This window comes from Electrophorus electricus, chromosome 6 (assembly GCF_013358815.1).
Source record: "Electrophorus electricus isolate fEleEle1 chromosome 6, fEleEle1.pri, whole genome shotgun sequence".
Lineage (NCBI taxonomy): Eukaryota > Metazoa > Chordata > Actinopteri > Gymnotiformes > Gymnotidae > Electrophorus > Electrophorus electricus.
The window spans coordinates 24797357-24811199 of record NC_049540.1 but is presented as its reverse complement, the minus strand read 5'-3'; the positions used below and the strand labels follow the sequence as shown (position 1 = coordinate 24811199).

General features: G+C 38.7%; 2 protein-coding genes and 4 non-coding genes across 6 annotated transcripts; all 6 read left to right on the top strand.

Annotated features, from left to right (window-relative positions):
• Positions 1-2595: 2595 nt before the first annotated feature.
• rpl17 (ribosomal protein L17) lies at positions 2596-5105 on the top strand. The gene is made up of 7 exons (XM_026999373.2): positions 2596-2673; positions 2774-2823; positions 2919-2959; positions 3479-3613; positions 3806-3904; positions 4591-4782; positions 5028-5105. Exons 2-7 carry the CDS (start codon positions 2784-2786, stop codon positions 5073-5075), a joined length of 555 nt encoding a protein of 184 aa, XP_026855174.1. The 5' UTR covers positions 2596-2673; positions 2774-2783; the 3' UTR covers positions 5076-5105.
• Positions 2617-2684, top strand: LOC113570796. Its single transcript, XR_003409921.1, has one exon. It is a non-coding gene; the product is annotated as a small nucleolar RNA SNORD58 (small nucleolar RNA).
• Positions 3319-3384, top strand: LOC113570797. The gene has a single exon (XR_003409922.1). It is a non-coding gene; the product is annotated as a small nucleolar RNA SNORD58 (small nucleolar RNA).
• LOC113570798 lies at positions 3652-3719 on the top strand. The gene has a single exon (XR_003409923.1). It is a non-coding gene; the product is annotated as a small nucleolar RNA SNORD58 (small nucleolar RNA).
• On the top strand, positions 4836-4901 carry LOC113570799. Its single transcript, XR_003409924.2, has one exon. It is a non-coding gene; the product is annotated as a small nucleolar RNA SNORD58 (small nucleolar RNA).
• A 106-nt stretch (positions 5106-5211) lies between the features above and the next one.
• On the top strand, positions 5212-9946 carry nkx6.1 (NK6 homeobox 1). Its single transcript, XM_026999372.2, has 3 exons — positions 5212-8405; positions 8640-8812; positions 9275-9946. The coding sequence occupies exons 1-3, from the start codon at positions 7865-7867 to the stop codon at positions 9518-9520; spliced, it is 960 nt and encodes a 319-aa protein (XP_026855173.1). The 5' UTR covers positions 5212-7864; the 3' UTR covers positions 9521-9946.
• Positions 9947-13843: the final 3897 nt, after the last annotated feature.

The following is a 13843-nucleotide window of genomic DNA, read 5'->3' as shown; positions in this document are numbered from 1 at the left end:
TAATATTTATCTCCTATAAAATGTCCCTTTGCATTGTGTGTGTGTGTGCGTGCGTGTGTGTGTGTGCATGTATGCATGTGTTTGCATGTGTGTGTATGTGCACGTGGCTGTGCATATGTGTGTGCAATAATCTAGGTACCCTAAATTGCATCAACACCAAGGACAAAGCCATCAGAAATGGAAATATATGTTAAAGGTATTTCATGAAACATGATTAAAATGGATGATGCAATGGATGGAAACTCATCCAATGGCTCCTCTCAAAGAGAGCACTGAAAAATGTTTAGATGTGCTTCTTCTAACAAATAGCATTACTTCCTGGTGTTGGGGTAGGAAAGGAACACAGAGTCACAACTCAGCAAAAAAGTGACAAGAGCCATAGTGTGGCATAAACCTGTTGGAACCTTCTTGTTTCATGTCAATGTCATTCAAAGGGTAAATGTGAGGAAATGCTGAGTATTTGATGGAGACACAAAAGGTGTTATATAAGAGAAATCTTTACATCAGCAAATTAAAAGGCTGAAAAGTAATGACTGCATTGTTTATTTTGTGCTGCTTTTTATACATCAATATGCTGTCATGACACAGAGTAAGCCTTTGCAAGCCAAACGCATTTCCTGTAATGTAATGCTTGTTAAAAAAAAAAGGCCCCATGCACATTGATCAGGAGCTGTGATAATGCTGTCCCAGGGTGCTCTGGGGTTGTTCTCATGGGGCGCCGTAATTCAACCTACCAGCTTCAGCAAATTTCCTGGCAGGATACAAAAGCAGTTCGATACTGCATCGGTTTCAATGCATCAGCACAAAGCTCTTGTAAGCCCAGAAAGCTAAAGTTAGATTGGTTTGGGGAACACATTCACACACGCGTACACACACACACACGCGCGCACGCGCGCGCACACACACACACACACACACACACACACACACACACACACACACACACACACACACAAGAACAGAATATTTATCCAGCAGAACTGCATAGTTCGGCCTAAATCACAACCTAAACTGTTCGCTTTAGAGAGAGGCTGAGGGTGAAAAGAGAAAGAGCCAGGAAACAGGAGACTGTGCTGCGTATGACTGATGCAGCACACCAGTGAATAGTATTCCTCCAATCAGCATCTCATGCAGAGAAAACAGGAGACTTTGCACTATTCTTTCTCTTAACAGGAAAAAGCTGTGGTATTGAGATCTTGGTTCCAATGGGAACACTCTGAAAGAATTTCTGAGTTCTTGCCAAACACCTTTTGCCCCATAAGTGCTCTGATTCACTGAGTATGTATGCATTCAGACTATCTGATGAAATAATCTAATGGAAATGCTATATCCACCATCAGTCAAGTCTTTCAGCATTGGGTTTATTGAGTTTATCGTTATTGACCTACAAGTCACATGTTACTGAACAGACAATAATAGCAGCAATAAAACTTTGTGTGGTTAGAGTGACAAAGTTACTTAAAGGTGTGCAACAGTAGAAATAGGTCCATGTCTAATGTCTCTGTAAGTCAGATGCATGATTTGTCATTTGGTTAAGATGTTAGACCCTGCAGAAGATCACTGTAAACTGTTGCAAGTGGTGAACCGCTATAAAATTAATCATAGACACAATTAGATAAATACATTGTTAAAACCCACTATAAAGCCTTATGATTAGACCTATAAATGAAACCACTGTCGTAAACCTTAGAGGTAATGGGCCTATTTATGGACGACATTGTTTTGATTTTGTCCTTGGCAGCCATCTAGTGGACACCAAGAAGATTTCATTTTTATTTATTTATTTTTTTTTCTCAACCGTCCTAACTCTGAACTCTTAAATGAACAAAAATATTTTTCAGAGATAGCCTACCTGTATTGTGCCGTAAATTGTAAAATGAATCCGCTAAATCATTTGAATGTCCAAATAAGCTTTTCCAGGCGTTCCTTTCAACTGTCCAGTGGACCAATCACAGTGGCTTGTTACCGTTAAATGCATTCATTCTAAATCTAACTTGTAGAATGATAAGAATTATTATCAGAGAACATTATGAACGACATGGATAAGAAATATGAGACACTGTCTTTCTTAAGACGGACGAGTTATATTATTTCACCACTGAGCGGCGCTAACCCTTTTAAAGATTGCGCATTACCACAGTCATCTCTCCCAGAAGAAGACAGAAACGATTTGTTCTCCCAGAATGCCTTGCTCTTCCTCTTCTCTTCTGCGGCCCGAGAATGTAAGTGCGAGAAAATGGCTCAGTGACTACAATGTGCAGGAATATCCAGTCAATATCCCTTTCATCTTATGGTTTTGCATTTGAGTCTCACAGTTGTATGTTTATTTTTTACATAGTAAATAACATATGTTGTTATGACCGTGTAAAACCAAGCAGTTTTTGAAAGTATTTGCAGTTGTCTGCAGTGGCTCAGGGCTGTCATGTCTAGCTAGCATACGGTTGTTCGCAGATTCTGAGTTTGGCTGTGATAGCTTGGTTAAATTCCCGTACGGTTTGATTTGAGGACTAGACAATGACCAACGGCAGTAGCGATAAATTGACTCGCTTACAGATTGGTGCTAATAATTTGTGGTTTGTCCGTCTTCATTTCTAGCTAGCTAAGCATCGATACGAGTTGCCATGATGACCATCTTAGGACACCTTTGGAATTCTCCATGAAAACAAATTGATTGTCTGAGCAACCAGCGGTCATATTTTCTGTGTATAAATAGCGGTAGCATAGTGTCGTAAGATTTATGTATAAACTAAGCTAATTGCCGTTCTGTCTGTAGACCGGCAGAAATGGTGCGCTACTCGCTCGACCCCGAGAACCCGACTAAATGTGAGTAGACCTGGTTCCTTTGAATTGTCAGGGAAGGGGTGGGGGGGGGGGAAGACAATTGAATTTTACAACTTTCTGGTCTCTCTTTATAACAGCATGCAAGTCACGGGGCTCCAATCTTCGTGTTCACTTCAAGGTAAACACTATTTCCTCAAAATTACAAAACTTGTCTTGGGAAATGTCACGTGTCAAACCTGGCGTGATTTGGGTAGTTGTTCTGAGTATCAAATCCCTTGGTGTACCCAGTACTCCTAATTGTGATGGACATACATGGATACAAGTCATGCACATGGATACATTTTTGCTATCTCTAAAACAAGCTGTACAGTATGGACACGTTTAGTCTGCTCAGTAAACCTGAGCTTACTATGGGCCTTTTTAAGTGCCAGTTTTGTGGTTCTTCAGTTCCACATTGGTAAGGTTTAGCTCTTGCATGTATCCCCCCCATGATGATGATGATTTGCTCAATAAATATAATGGTATTGTGTATTAAAGCTGCAATGATGACTCCTTAGGACACCTTTGGATTAATGATGAAAAGTATTGTAATTTCTGAGCAGCTTTCCTACCTTGCAGAATACGAGCTTGGTAAAAATGTATCTTAACTTGTTAAGCAGGTTCCTCGTCTTGATGTATTAAATCATTCTTCCCCTAGAACACCCGTGAGACGGCTCAGGCCATCAAGGGCATGCACATCCGCAAGGCTACCAAATACCTGAAGGATGTTGTGGTCCAACACCAGTGTGTTCCCTTCCGCCGTTACAATGGTGGTGTCGGCCGCTGTGCCCAGGTGATCTGAAGCTCTGTGGTGGCGGAGCCGTAGTTTGGTTGCCATGATGACCATCTTAGGACACCTTTGGAGTTCTGCATGAAAACAAACAGTTAATCTGAGCAACCCGTTTCTTTGCAAGAACTGAGATGTCAGAGTTGGTTTAGTCAGCTTGGAATGCAGTGTGTTTTTTGTTTTTCTCGCCCCCTTTAGGCGAAGCAGCATAACTGGACCCAGGGACGCTGGCCGAAGAAAAGCGCAGAGTTCCTCCTTCATATGCTGAAGAATGCTGAGAGTAATGCTGAGCTTAAGGTATCCCAGCACACTGGGAATTTGGAGCTGAGCTTATGAAGGCAAATTGGGCTGGTTTGTGCACCCAGCTGTTTGAGTGGCTGCGATCCTTTAAAACGTTTGTATAAACCATGAAAGTACCTTAACTTGAACAGCTGTTAAGGCAATTGATCCAGTCTGCTTGAGTGGTCATTGTTGGATAAAAGGGAATAAGTGAAGTTTGCATCTCCTGCTAGTGGCATTCATGGTGCTTTTACCATCATTCTTAACTCAAGCTTATAGACCATCTTTCAGTGCTTTGCTACCTCAGGGTCTATGCTTTTCCTATCTGATTGTTTACTCTGGCCTTAAAGAAGCTTAAATCATGGATAAAATGCATTGACTTTGAATACCCATGTGTTGGTATCGTAGTTCAGTCAATTGAATTCAGTTTACTTGCCTCCTTCATGTAGTTCAGTTGACTCACATGGAAAAAAGTGAATTTGGTTACACGTGTATATAAAATGTTCACATCTTGGTTTAAATGTTTGTAACTGGTGTAATCAGTCTTCCTGAACTGCAACTGTTTCTCAGAACTTGTTCTGTTCATTCCAGTTCAGTAATGGATGTATGTTGCTTGTAAATGAACTGCTTTAAGGCATTGTATGATATGCAGGGATTAATTGGAGATTTTTCTTTGCTTAGCATCTGTTTTGCTCTGCTTTAAGGGTTTGGATGTGGACTCTTTGGTGATCGAGCACATCCAGGTGAACAAGGCCCCCAAGATGCGTAGGCGCACATACCGTGCTCATGGACGCATCAACCCCTACATGAGCTCCCCATGCCACATTGAGATGATCCTCACAGAGAAGGAGCAGATTGTTCCCAAACCAGAGGAGGAGGTGGCCCAGAAGAAAAAGGCACGCACATGTTTCTTATTGTCTGTTCAGCTGTACACATCCATTATTTCTGGCTGCAATGACGACCACTTAGGACACCTTTGGATTATTGATGAAAAGAATACCAGTTTCTGAGCAGCTACTACTTTATTCATTATAGCTAGAAGTGACATTGACTCAGTTGGGAGCAGCGTCTCCTGGAAACCTTCTCTGTTTTAATCTGACTGGGTCTGTTTTTCATTTTTCATTTTCTTTGTCTCCTATAGGTTTCTCAGAAGAAGCTGAAAAAGCAGAAGCTCATGGCTCGGGAGTAAATGTAAATAAATTTCAACGTTCGTACCACATAATGGCTTGGGCTGTTTTTATTGCGGTCTGTGACTGATCCTCTAGGGTTTGGGGTTTTGTGTCCCCCCTCTATTTAATTCTGGCATTTCATAACTGTCCTCTATAGGTGCAGACTTAAAGATCAAATGCATAAATCTTTCACATGTGAACAAAATTAAAACTAACCCAGCCAACAATCTTCTAATGCAATTACAGGTTAAAAATAAATTGGTTTAAACTTGGACAACATTTTTACTTTATCATGCACTGCTGCCTGCTAGTTCTGTACATTTTCTAAGCACCTGTAAGTTTTAAAGACTTGTGTAACTTTTAAAAATGGATATTGAGTTTTTAACCTTTAATTCTGAAGTTCACAAAGTTGGTTAAAGGCATTAGAATGGTTGTAAATGTAGCTCATAATTTCTTACAATGGCTTTTTGAAATTTTTTTTTTTTTTTTTTTTTTCTTTAAACTGGAAGTTTGTCATGTGAGTACAAAAGCCAGGTGTCTGGCTTGATCTAAACCTCTGACAATATTGGGCTTTGCTTTTTTGCCAGTGATCAGTATAACTACATCAGGTGGGACTCGTTAGTTGTCAAGGTTCTGTTAAACTATGGAGCCAAAAACAGAAATTATGCATTCCCTCATTATCCATGAAGTGGGGGGATGAAAAGATCGTTGGAATTTAGTGACTTGTCAAACTTGCACACGAACCATAGTCCAGGCTTGAACCACAAGCAGGAAGTGGCAGTCTGTGGAGTCACAAATCACACTTGGGTTTCTTGTCAGTGAAGTTGGCTCATCTAACAACCCCTACACCCAGGGGAATGATGTCCGATTCTGAACTGATATTTTCCACTTCCTTAATGCTGGTTGTGTGCTTTAGTAAGGAATCCATGCTTTCTCTCTTGTTTGGGGTGTGTTTTTGATAGTATTGTGGAAATATGGGATACAGCAAAGTTTCACTTCTCACCACCAGAGGGCAATAAACTCCACAAAATTGGGCAGTGTGTGACGGTTGCTTTCAAAATTTTCAGTTTCAAAATGAACTAATTGTCGGTGGTCAGTGTCTTAGGTTTATGTGAATTTGCTTGGTAAATTATATAGTTGGATAATTTTTAGGCCTTCATTGACGAGGTTGGCGTCTCCCATACTCGTGTTTCCTAAAGTTAATCTATTCTTAGAAATTTCAGTCTAAAGAGCAGGTTTTTAAAAACCATATATTCTTACCTTTTAAGTGCAAACGAATAAAGGTTTAGGTTCTGTTTTATGGCATATACTTGTGTAGCTACACTGTATTATGGCATACTGTCCCTAATGCTTGGAATTTGTTTTATTTCGAAGTATTCCTTTGTATGGTAATGCCAGTTGCCACTGGTCCCGTAACACAACCTTTCATGCTTAGTTTTAAGTAGACGGCGACGTCTGTGGTGAAGAGTATAGGATGTTTTGGAAATGTTTTTGGCTATTTCAATGATCGTGTTGTTGAATAAGGCAATTTATCATACGCACCTGCCTAAGGGGTCCATTTTGAATCATTAGTCTAACATCTGAGGTATTTTATAGAAGTGTGTCAGTATTGGTTTTCTCTAGTGCACGGAATGCCGACCAGTCTGATAGGGTTGGAATTTAACCCTGTTTTGATTTTACCTTTCACTGAGGGGATATTATAGGCTATTGATGAAATAAGCTATCTACAACTCCATCAAGTAGCCTAAGTGGCTTCAAATCTCTCTCAGGTCGAAGACTGCTTCTTTTAAAACTTCAGTGTTTTAACCTGAATTTATGTTTAATTGGTAAGAGACAAAATCAGTGCGTCTGTAATTCTTTCCGAGCGGTGCAGTGAGGGGGGGGGAGGAGGCACGATACAACTTTCGTGACCAGTTGAACCGAGTAAAGAAACGGAATATTTTGTTAAAATCCGGGTATTCCGACTCGATGGATGTTCTCATCCATAGTTTTGTCGTCTTTAAGATATCGGTTTTTAAACTATTTGTAAAGGCGCCCAGTTGATGTGATCAGCACATGCAGATGCCCTTTTATTTAGAAATGGATCTCAAATTGACTAGGTTGATTTTGTTCCTTTTTATATTTAATAGTGGATGGCAGTTCTTTTAATGTGCAAATTAAAGCGGTGATAGAGAACCAATGAAAACAGACTCCTAAATTCACTTGGCACTTTCAACTGACATAGTCTACGTCACTGCTGGGTTTACCCAATCGCATCAGAATGAGCCTCTTCACTTTCTGAGGGACATTCTCAAAGTTTTGACTTTTGCAGCAAAAGACAGCAGGTTGATGAAAATGTTTTATTATCTCCCAGGTCTTCATGTGAACTACTAAGAAAGAGTGCCATTTTATTTATAGATTTCAAAGCGTTGAATAGTTAAGCAGCGATTGCGGCGTTTAAGCATCTCTCTCCCGCGAGTAAAAAGACCGCACTCTGCTAGAATGCCATATCTTCAAGATTTGCAATGTTTTAACGAAGCAGCTGGATTTTGCTTGTGAAGATGGGTATAACGCGGCGGTATGATTGATTCGGATTTTTTAACGAAACCGCGAAACCTGTTTTTTAAGTTTAGTACTGAAATGATGATTATTAGCATTTTCAGCTTTGCTCATTCTGCTGAAGAATAACCTACTTTTTGTCCTACTGGCGCTTTGAGAAGAAGAAAAAAACAAACAACAAAAAATAAAACTCTAAAGAACTATTTTTATCACGATTTTCACAGCACTTATTTTTCTTTTAAGATATTGACAGAGTTGTAGTTTCTTGGTTATGTTAGCTGTAGGGCAAATGGACGGATCTCGCCAGAGCGCATTCCTTCTTAATACTCCTCCATTAGCCGCTCTACATAGTATGACCGAAATGAAGACGCCACTTTATCCAGCTTACCCGTTATCTTCTACCGGACCAGCATCATCCACTTCACCGACATCTACTTCTCCGAACCCAGGTGGTATCCCCGTCTCTTCCCCAGGGATCAAAACATCAACTGGACTGTCAAGCCTTGGATCAACCCAGCAGTGTGGGGCCGCTACCCCACACGGAATAAACGATATTCTCAGCCGCCCCTCGACTTTATCCACCGGTGCAGTCGCGGCGTCTTCCCCCGCTGGAATCTTGTCTGGACTTCCTCGTTTCAGTAGCTTGAGTCCACCACCGCCACCAGGGCTCTACTTCAGCCCCAGCGCCGCGGCCGTGGCTGTAGCTCGCTACCCGAAACCTCTGACAGACCTTCCAGGCAGGACCCCAATATTTTGGCCTGGAGTGGTGCAAAGTCCACATTGGAGAGATGCAAGATTTGCATGTTCACCTCGTAAGTACTCCCATTCAGATAATTACTTATTTGAGTCAATTCATATCCATAATAAATAATTTACATTTTAATGTGGAATGCAGGTATATTATTTGTGGTAGGCCTACTAATCAAAGTATTTAGCACTTCTGAATTTAAAAGTACTGTACTTGTAACACGTGGTCAGCTGTGCACTTTTTAAAAGCTGAAGCGCGGCATCTTAAGATAAATTACGGATACCATTTACCTCTTTAGATCAAAACTCGGTGCTGCTGGACAAGGACGGAAAGAGGAAGCATACGCGACCGACGTTTTCTGGACAACAAATTTTCGCTCTGGAAAAGACATTTGAACAAACGAAATATTTAGCGGGACCAGAGAGAGCGCGATTGGCCTACTCATTAGGAATGACAGAGAGCCAAGTGAAGGTAAGATGTCAGTCAAACCTAAATGACACTGTTTTAAATAAACTGGAGAGCTTTTGATCATTTGTTTCTAGTGCCTAAATATTGGGCAAAGTTGTTAGGCAGTTGACAAGTGATATTTTCATTATACTGTAGGGGCAAAGTCTACCCTTCCGGAAAGAATTTAGCATATTGAATATAGTGTAAAGGACAACGACACTAATTGTGTGATATGATAGCAGACTGTGATATGATATGCTGACTTAAATGATATTTTTGTTAAATTAGTTAATATATATATATATATATATATATATATATATATATATATATATCATAACTAATTTAACAAAAATATCATTTAAGTATCATTTATATCCTTGCGTTTTTATGAATAATATTACTATTTATTATTATTAATATTTTTAAAGCACAGAGCTAGGCATATTTTCGTTAAGACTTATTTTACTTGTATAATATTAAAAGGTGTGGTTTCAAAATCGAAGAACAAAGTGGAGGAAAAGGCACGCAGCTGAGATGGCTTCGGCAAAGAAAAAACAAGATTCGGAGACCGAGAGGCTGAAGGGGGCCTCAGAAAACGAAGACGATGACGAGGACTACAACAAGCCTTTAGATCCAAACTCAGACGATGAGAAAATCACCCAGTTATTGAAAAAACACAAGCCGAACTCAGCTCTTATAATCCACACGTCGGAAAACGAGAGCTCATAAAATGAATGGTAGCTTGTCGTTTCTGGTACAGAATTTCCTGTGAACTATGATAAATAACATACCATTTTTCCCAGTTCAGAAATGTGGGTTTTTTCGCAAAAGGATGCAAAGCAAAAAAACTGCGCAGTATTGGAGGAGCTGATTGTTCGTCACAGACTATTGAACAGACTGCGATATAGACGTTTCACGCAAAGAGGACGGTACTGTTTCATGTAAAATAACAGCGTGAGTTGTATTGAATAGAAACTATATTACTGTGAATATTTATGTGTAAAATATCTTTTTGTAAAGAGATTACCATAGGTTCTTTTTGTTCCTAATCCCAGTTCACTGTAATATTTTGTTTGAGCTATTTGCATACCCATGCGGTGTATGTGAATAAGAGGATTTCTTAAATTAAACAACATCTTCGGCCCTTGGAAAATAGAAAATGGTTAATTGGAAATTTGATTGTCAAAAATAGTTTTGTTGCGGGGAAATACATCTGACGCTCAATTAAGTAGCCTAAATTTATTTTTATCTGTTGATCAGACCTAAAAGTTCTAAGTATAATTATTAAGCAAAACCTCGTTTAACAATTAAACTATATTTGTAAAATAACGGATAGTGTTCGTCTCATGATAGAATATTCCCTTTACTTTCCATACTTAATTTATAAAATTTTAAGTTTGTAACAGTGTTTGAATCCGAAAAATGCGCTTGGCATATTCGTGTGTATTGCACTTTTATTTAATAAAAAGTGAATATTATTATCAACCTTGCTTTATTTGTTGCTATGGTTAATTCGCGCATTTTTGTAGGGATTAATGAACTTTCAAATATATAATTAAAAATAATCTAATATCCAAACCAAAAGTTTATTAACCCTAGCCATTCAAAACATTTTATGATTTTAAGCACGAACATATTAATCAGTATTCAATGATATTATGATAGCTAGCTGCATTGAGAGGACAGTGGTTTAGAGCCTCCAGGTTAATAGGCTACTGTATAACTCCCATAGCTATCATCATTGTGACTTGCTTATTCATAATGCACAGGATTCAAACGTGACATTTTCTTGAGAAAAAAAAACAGTCAATGTTATCGCCATATGGATTAAATATTTTAATTACATATGGACCTGTGAAATTATGACATCTTGAATTTTGCAGAACAATTTGACTTTCGGTTAAGTATCTTTTGTCAAGCCATAGTTGTAACGAAAAAACCCAAATTATAACAGCAGATAAACGATACTGAGGTGTTTACGGTGAGCACGAGTTTATGTTCGAATAAGCAGGCACGGTCTCAATATGTTATCTGTCTCGCATGATTAGTTCAGCGTGTTCTTTGAAAATTGGAAACCACTCAACCGATTTATTCTTAGATACAAGATATTTAATTTATAAGATGTGAGTGAAAGAGATGCAGCACTTTGGGCTAAACCTCGCTTACTTCTCGAAAAAAACATAGTAAGGTGAAATGTCTTTGGTTTGAATGACTTAGTAAATGGGCCCAGCTCCCTGTCAGAAAATCGGATGACTAAATGATAAATTTAAAAAATGCCACGCTAACAGATCTTTTTAGTCTAGTGAAAATATTCTTTCGTTGTTAGTCAGACAATTTAGCATTTAACTGTTCGCAATTTTGAATTCTTGAATGAAAGTGCTGTCCATAGATCAGAGACCTCTAGCTAGATGCTATCTGACGCGTAGCAGAACTATACGACTAGATTAATCAAGGGTCTTCCGAATTTAAATAATACAAAATTAAGTTTCTTAGGTGGTTAACTTGAATGAAATGATCTCACTGGTGTTACCAAATATATATTTTTTCGCTAGCAAACAGCGCCATTAGCAGTAATGGGTTACTGCGCGCCATGATCCGAAAAGCTCCCCGTTGTAATTTGGGCCTGCAGATGAAACATTGCTACGTCAGATCTGTTTTTTTCCTTCTCTTTCTCCGTTGTAATTAGAAACTGTACCGTATTTAGGATTTTGAATATGGGATATTGTAAGTGGTTACATGCATTATAGGCAGCTCGTCAGTGTTTTCATCATTCAACGAGTTGAATAGTTTACTACTCAGTGTACAGCTATCCCTACTGGGTCAGGTGTTCCACCACACATTTATGCTGCGCGTGTGAGCACGTGGCATGCTTTTTAAGGGACACGATTCATCAAAACAGATCTTATTAATCTTTTTGAAGCAAACAGGTAATTTGTTCTCATAATATTTGTTGCTAATGTTCGAGCCCTTCATACATAATTTATTGCACAATTGCAGTTTAGTTTGTCAGTAATTGGGTTCGATATTTGGTTCTTCCGTTTAATCTTTATGAATAGTTTGTGCAAATAGTTAACCTTAGTCTAGGTCGTGGATTATCTTGAAACATGACTAATCTGCACTTTATTTAAAGATACGATAAAAGAACACGTGATTTGTTTCCCATTCTACGGGCTCGATGTCCATAGACAAAAGATAGCTGCGTGCTTTCTCTGGTTTCCCATGATAGTGGACTGCTGAACTTTTTATACACGTTTTTGTGAGATGTTAATTATATTACATAGCACAACATTTGAAAACATCATCGACTTTAACCTACATTTTTGTGGCTTTAGTTTAAATGTTGACAGCCTGCAAGGCTACTAATATTGTGTTTATTATGGAACTGATTATCATTGATTTAAGCAATGTGGATGTAATGATTTTCTTCAACATGTCAAATTCTAATGAATCTGTCATTATTTGACTACATGTGTAGGCAAATGAACTGGTTTCAATAAGGTATCAAATTATTTTTGAGTAAGATGTTAATGAACTCTTATGCAGCAATTAATCTTTGATTGCTTCAAGCTCTAATATCTCATTAACACTGCAGCTAGAGCTATTTCATTTTGCCATGAAGCCGAGCATCGATGATTAGCCATGATCACTAGTCGCAATCCTGTTTGTGTCTGTTTGTATATAGATTTTTTTTTAGATTGAGAGATTATTATAATATTATTATAATATAAGATATATTTCATCGGGAACATTAAATTAATTGAGAGATTATAATGGTAAAATATATATTTGAACAGGAACTTTAAATTAAACGGTATTTATTTTTTCATCCGGACATTACCAAAACAATACAAAAAAAGCTATTTAGCGCAATTAGTTCTAAACAACCAGTAACTGCCTAGATGAGTTGAAGTTTGATGTACTAAGGCTTTAGTACTATGAAATATCATAGATTGTTGAATACCATGAATTAAAATGCCTAGCATGGCTATAATCTCCAGTATTATTATTAGGCCATAGTGCTGAAATAAGTTATACGTGGTGTAGGAGGGGAGGAATATAGAACAATGTCACGTTTATGCAGCTAAAGTGATAGCGTCTCAGTGAAACTGGCATCATGTTGGGTTCTTGTGGTCTGCTACTTGTCATTCTAGTGGCTGCTGCTTTTCAATTTCGGGTTAACGCCACTGCTATAATACCACATAACATCAAGATCACTAGCCTTTCCATACATTCAGATTTAGATCACAAATTAAAAACAAGTTATCTGTGAAATCTGTAGGAAATTAAATACTAGGTTATTAGTTTTTAACTGAACTGGTATGTATATTTTCTCTGGTCATTTGAGTTTGTTCAGAGTGCATTTAGCATGATTCATTTATTTTTCTGATGAAGTAAATTTATTTGTGCAACAGCCTTTTCTTTTTATACAAAGTTGTGTGTATGGCTGATGAAGATGCCTGGTTTCCTTTATGAAGTTGGTGGGTCTGTAATGCATCAGTGTAATCCAGGTGTGGTGAACATGACTCACTTCCCCCTGGGATTGGCAGTAGCATCTGCTGGGTGCCTGCACTGCTGGTGTGGTGGCTGCACTGATCCAAGCACAGTCACAGAGCTGCAGATGGCCACATGCTCTTGGGTCAGCACCACTAGCCCAGCACCCACTTGTTGGAGGTAGGGTTAATTAGTCGAAAAATAACTACTGCGACTCTCTCAACCCTGAATGAGGCTTGTTCTGCTGTAGGCAGTTACCTGCATCTTGATGTCTTCTGTCCAAACATTTCTACCGCCTGCAGATATGGCTGCATTAACTAACCTGCAGGTGGTGGAAATGAATAGAAACAATGACATACTATTTTGCTTAATTGGAAGACATAAAATTGTGACACAAAATCAGATATACTGCTGATCTTGCTGCACATCTTCTTAACCCATGTTCATGGAACTTGCGAGATATCATTTGGCATTTCGGGAAGTGGCTAATGTGTGACTGCTGTGTGTTTTGGATAAAGAGCCCATTGATGTGCTCTCAGTTGATCATGTACTACAAGAGAT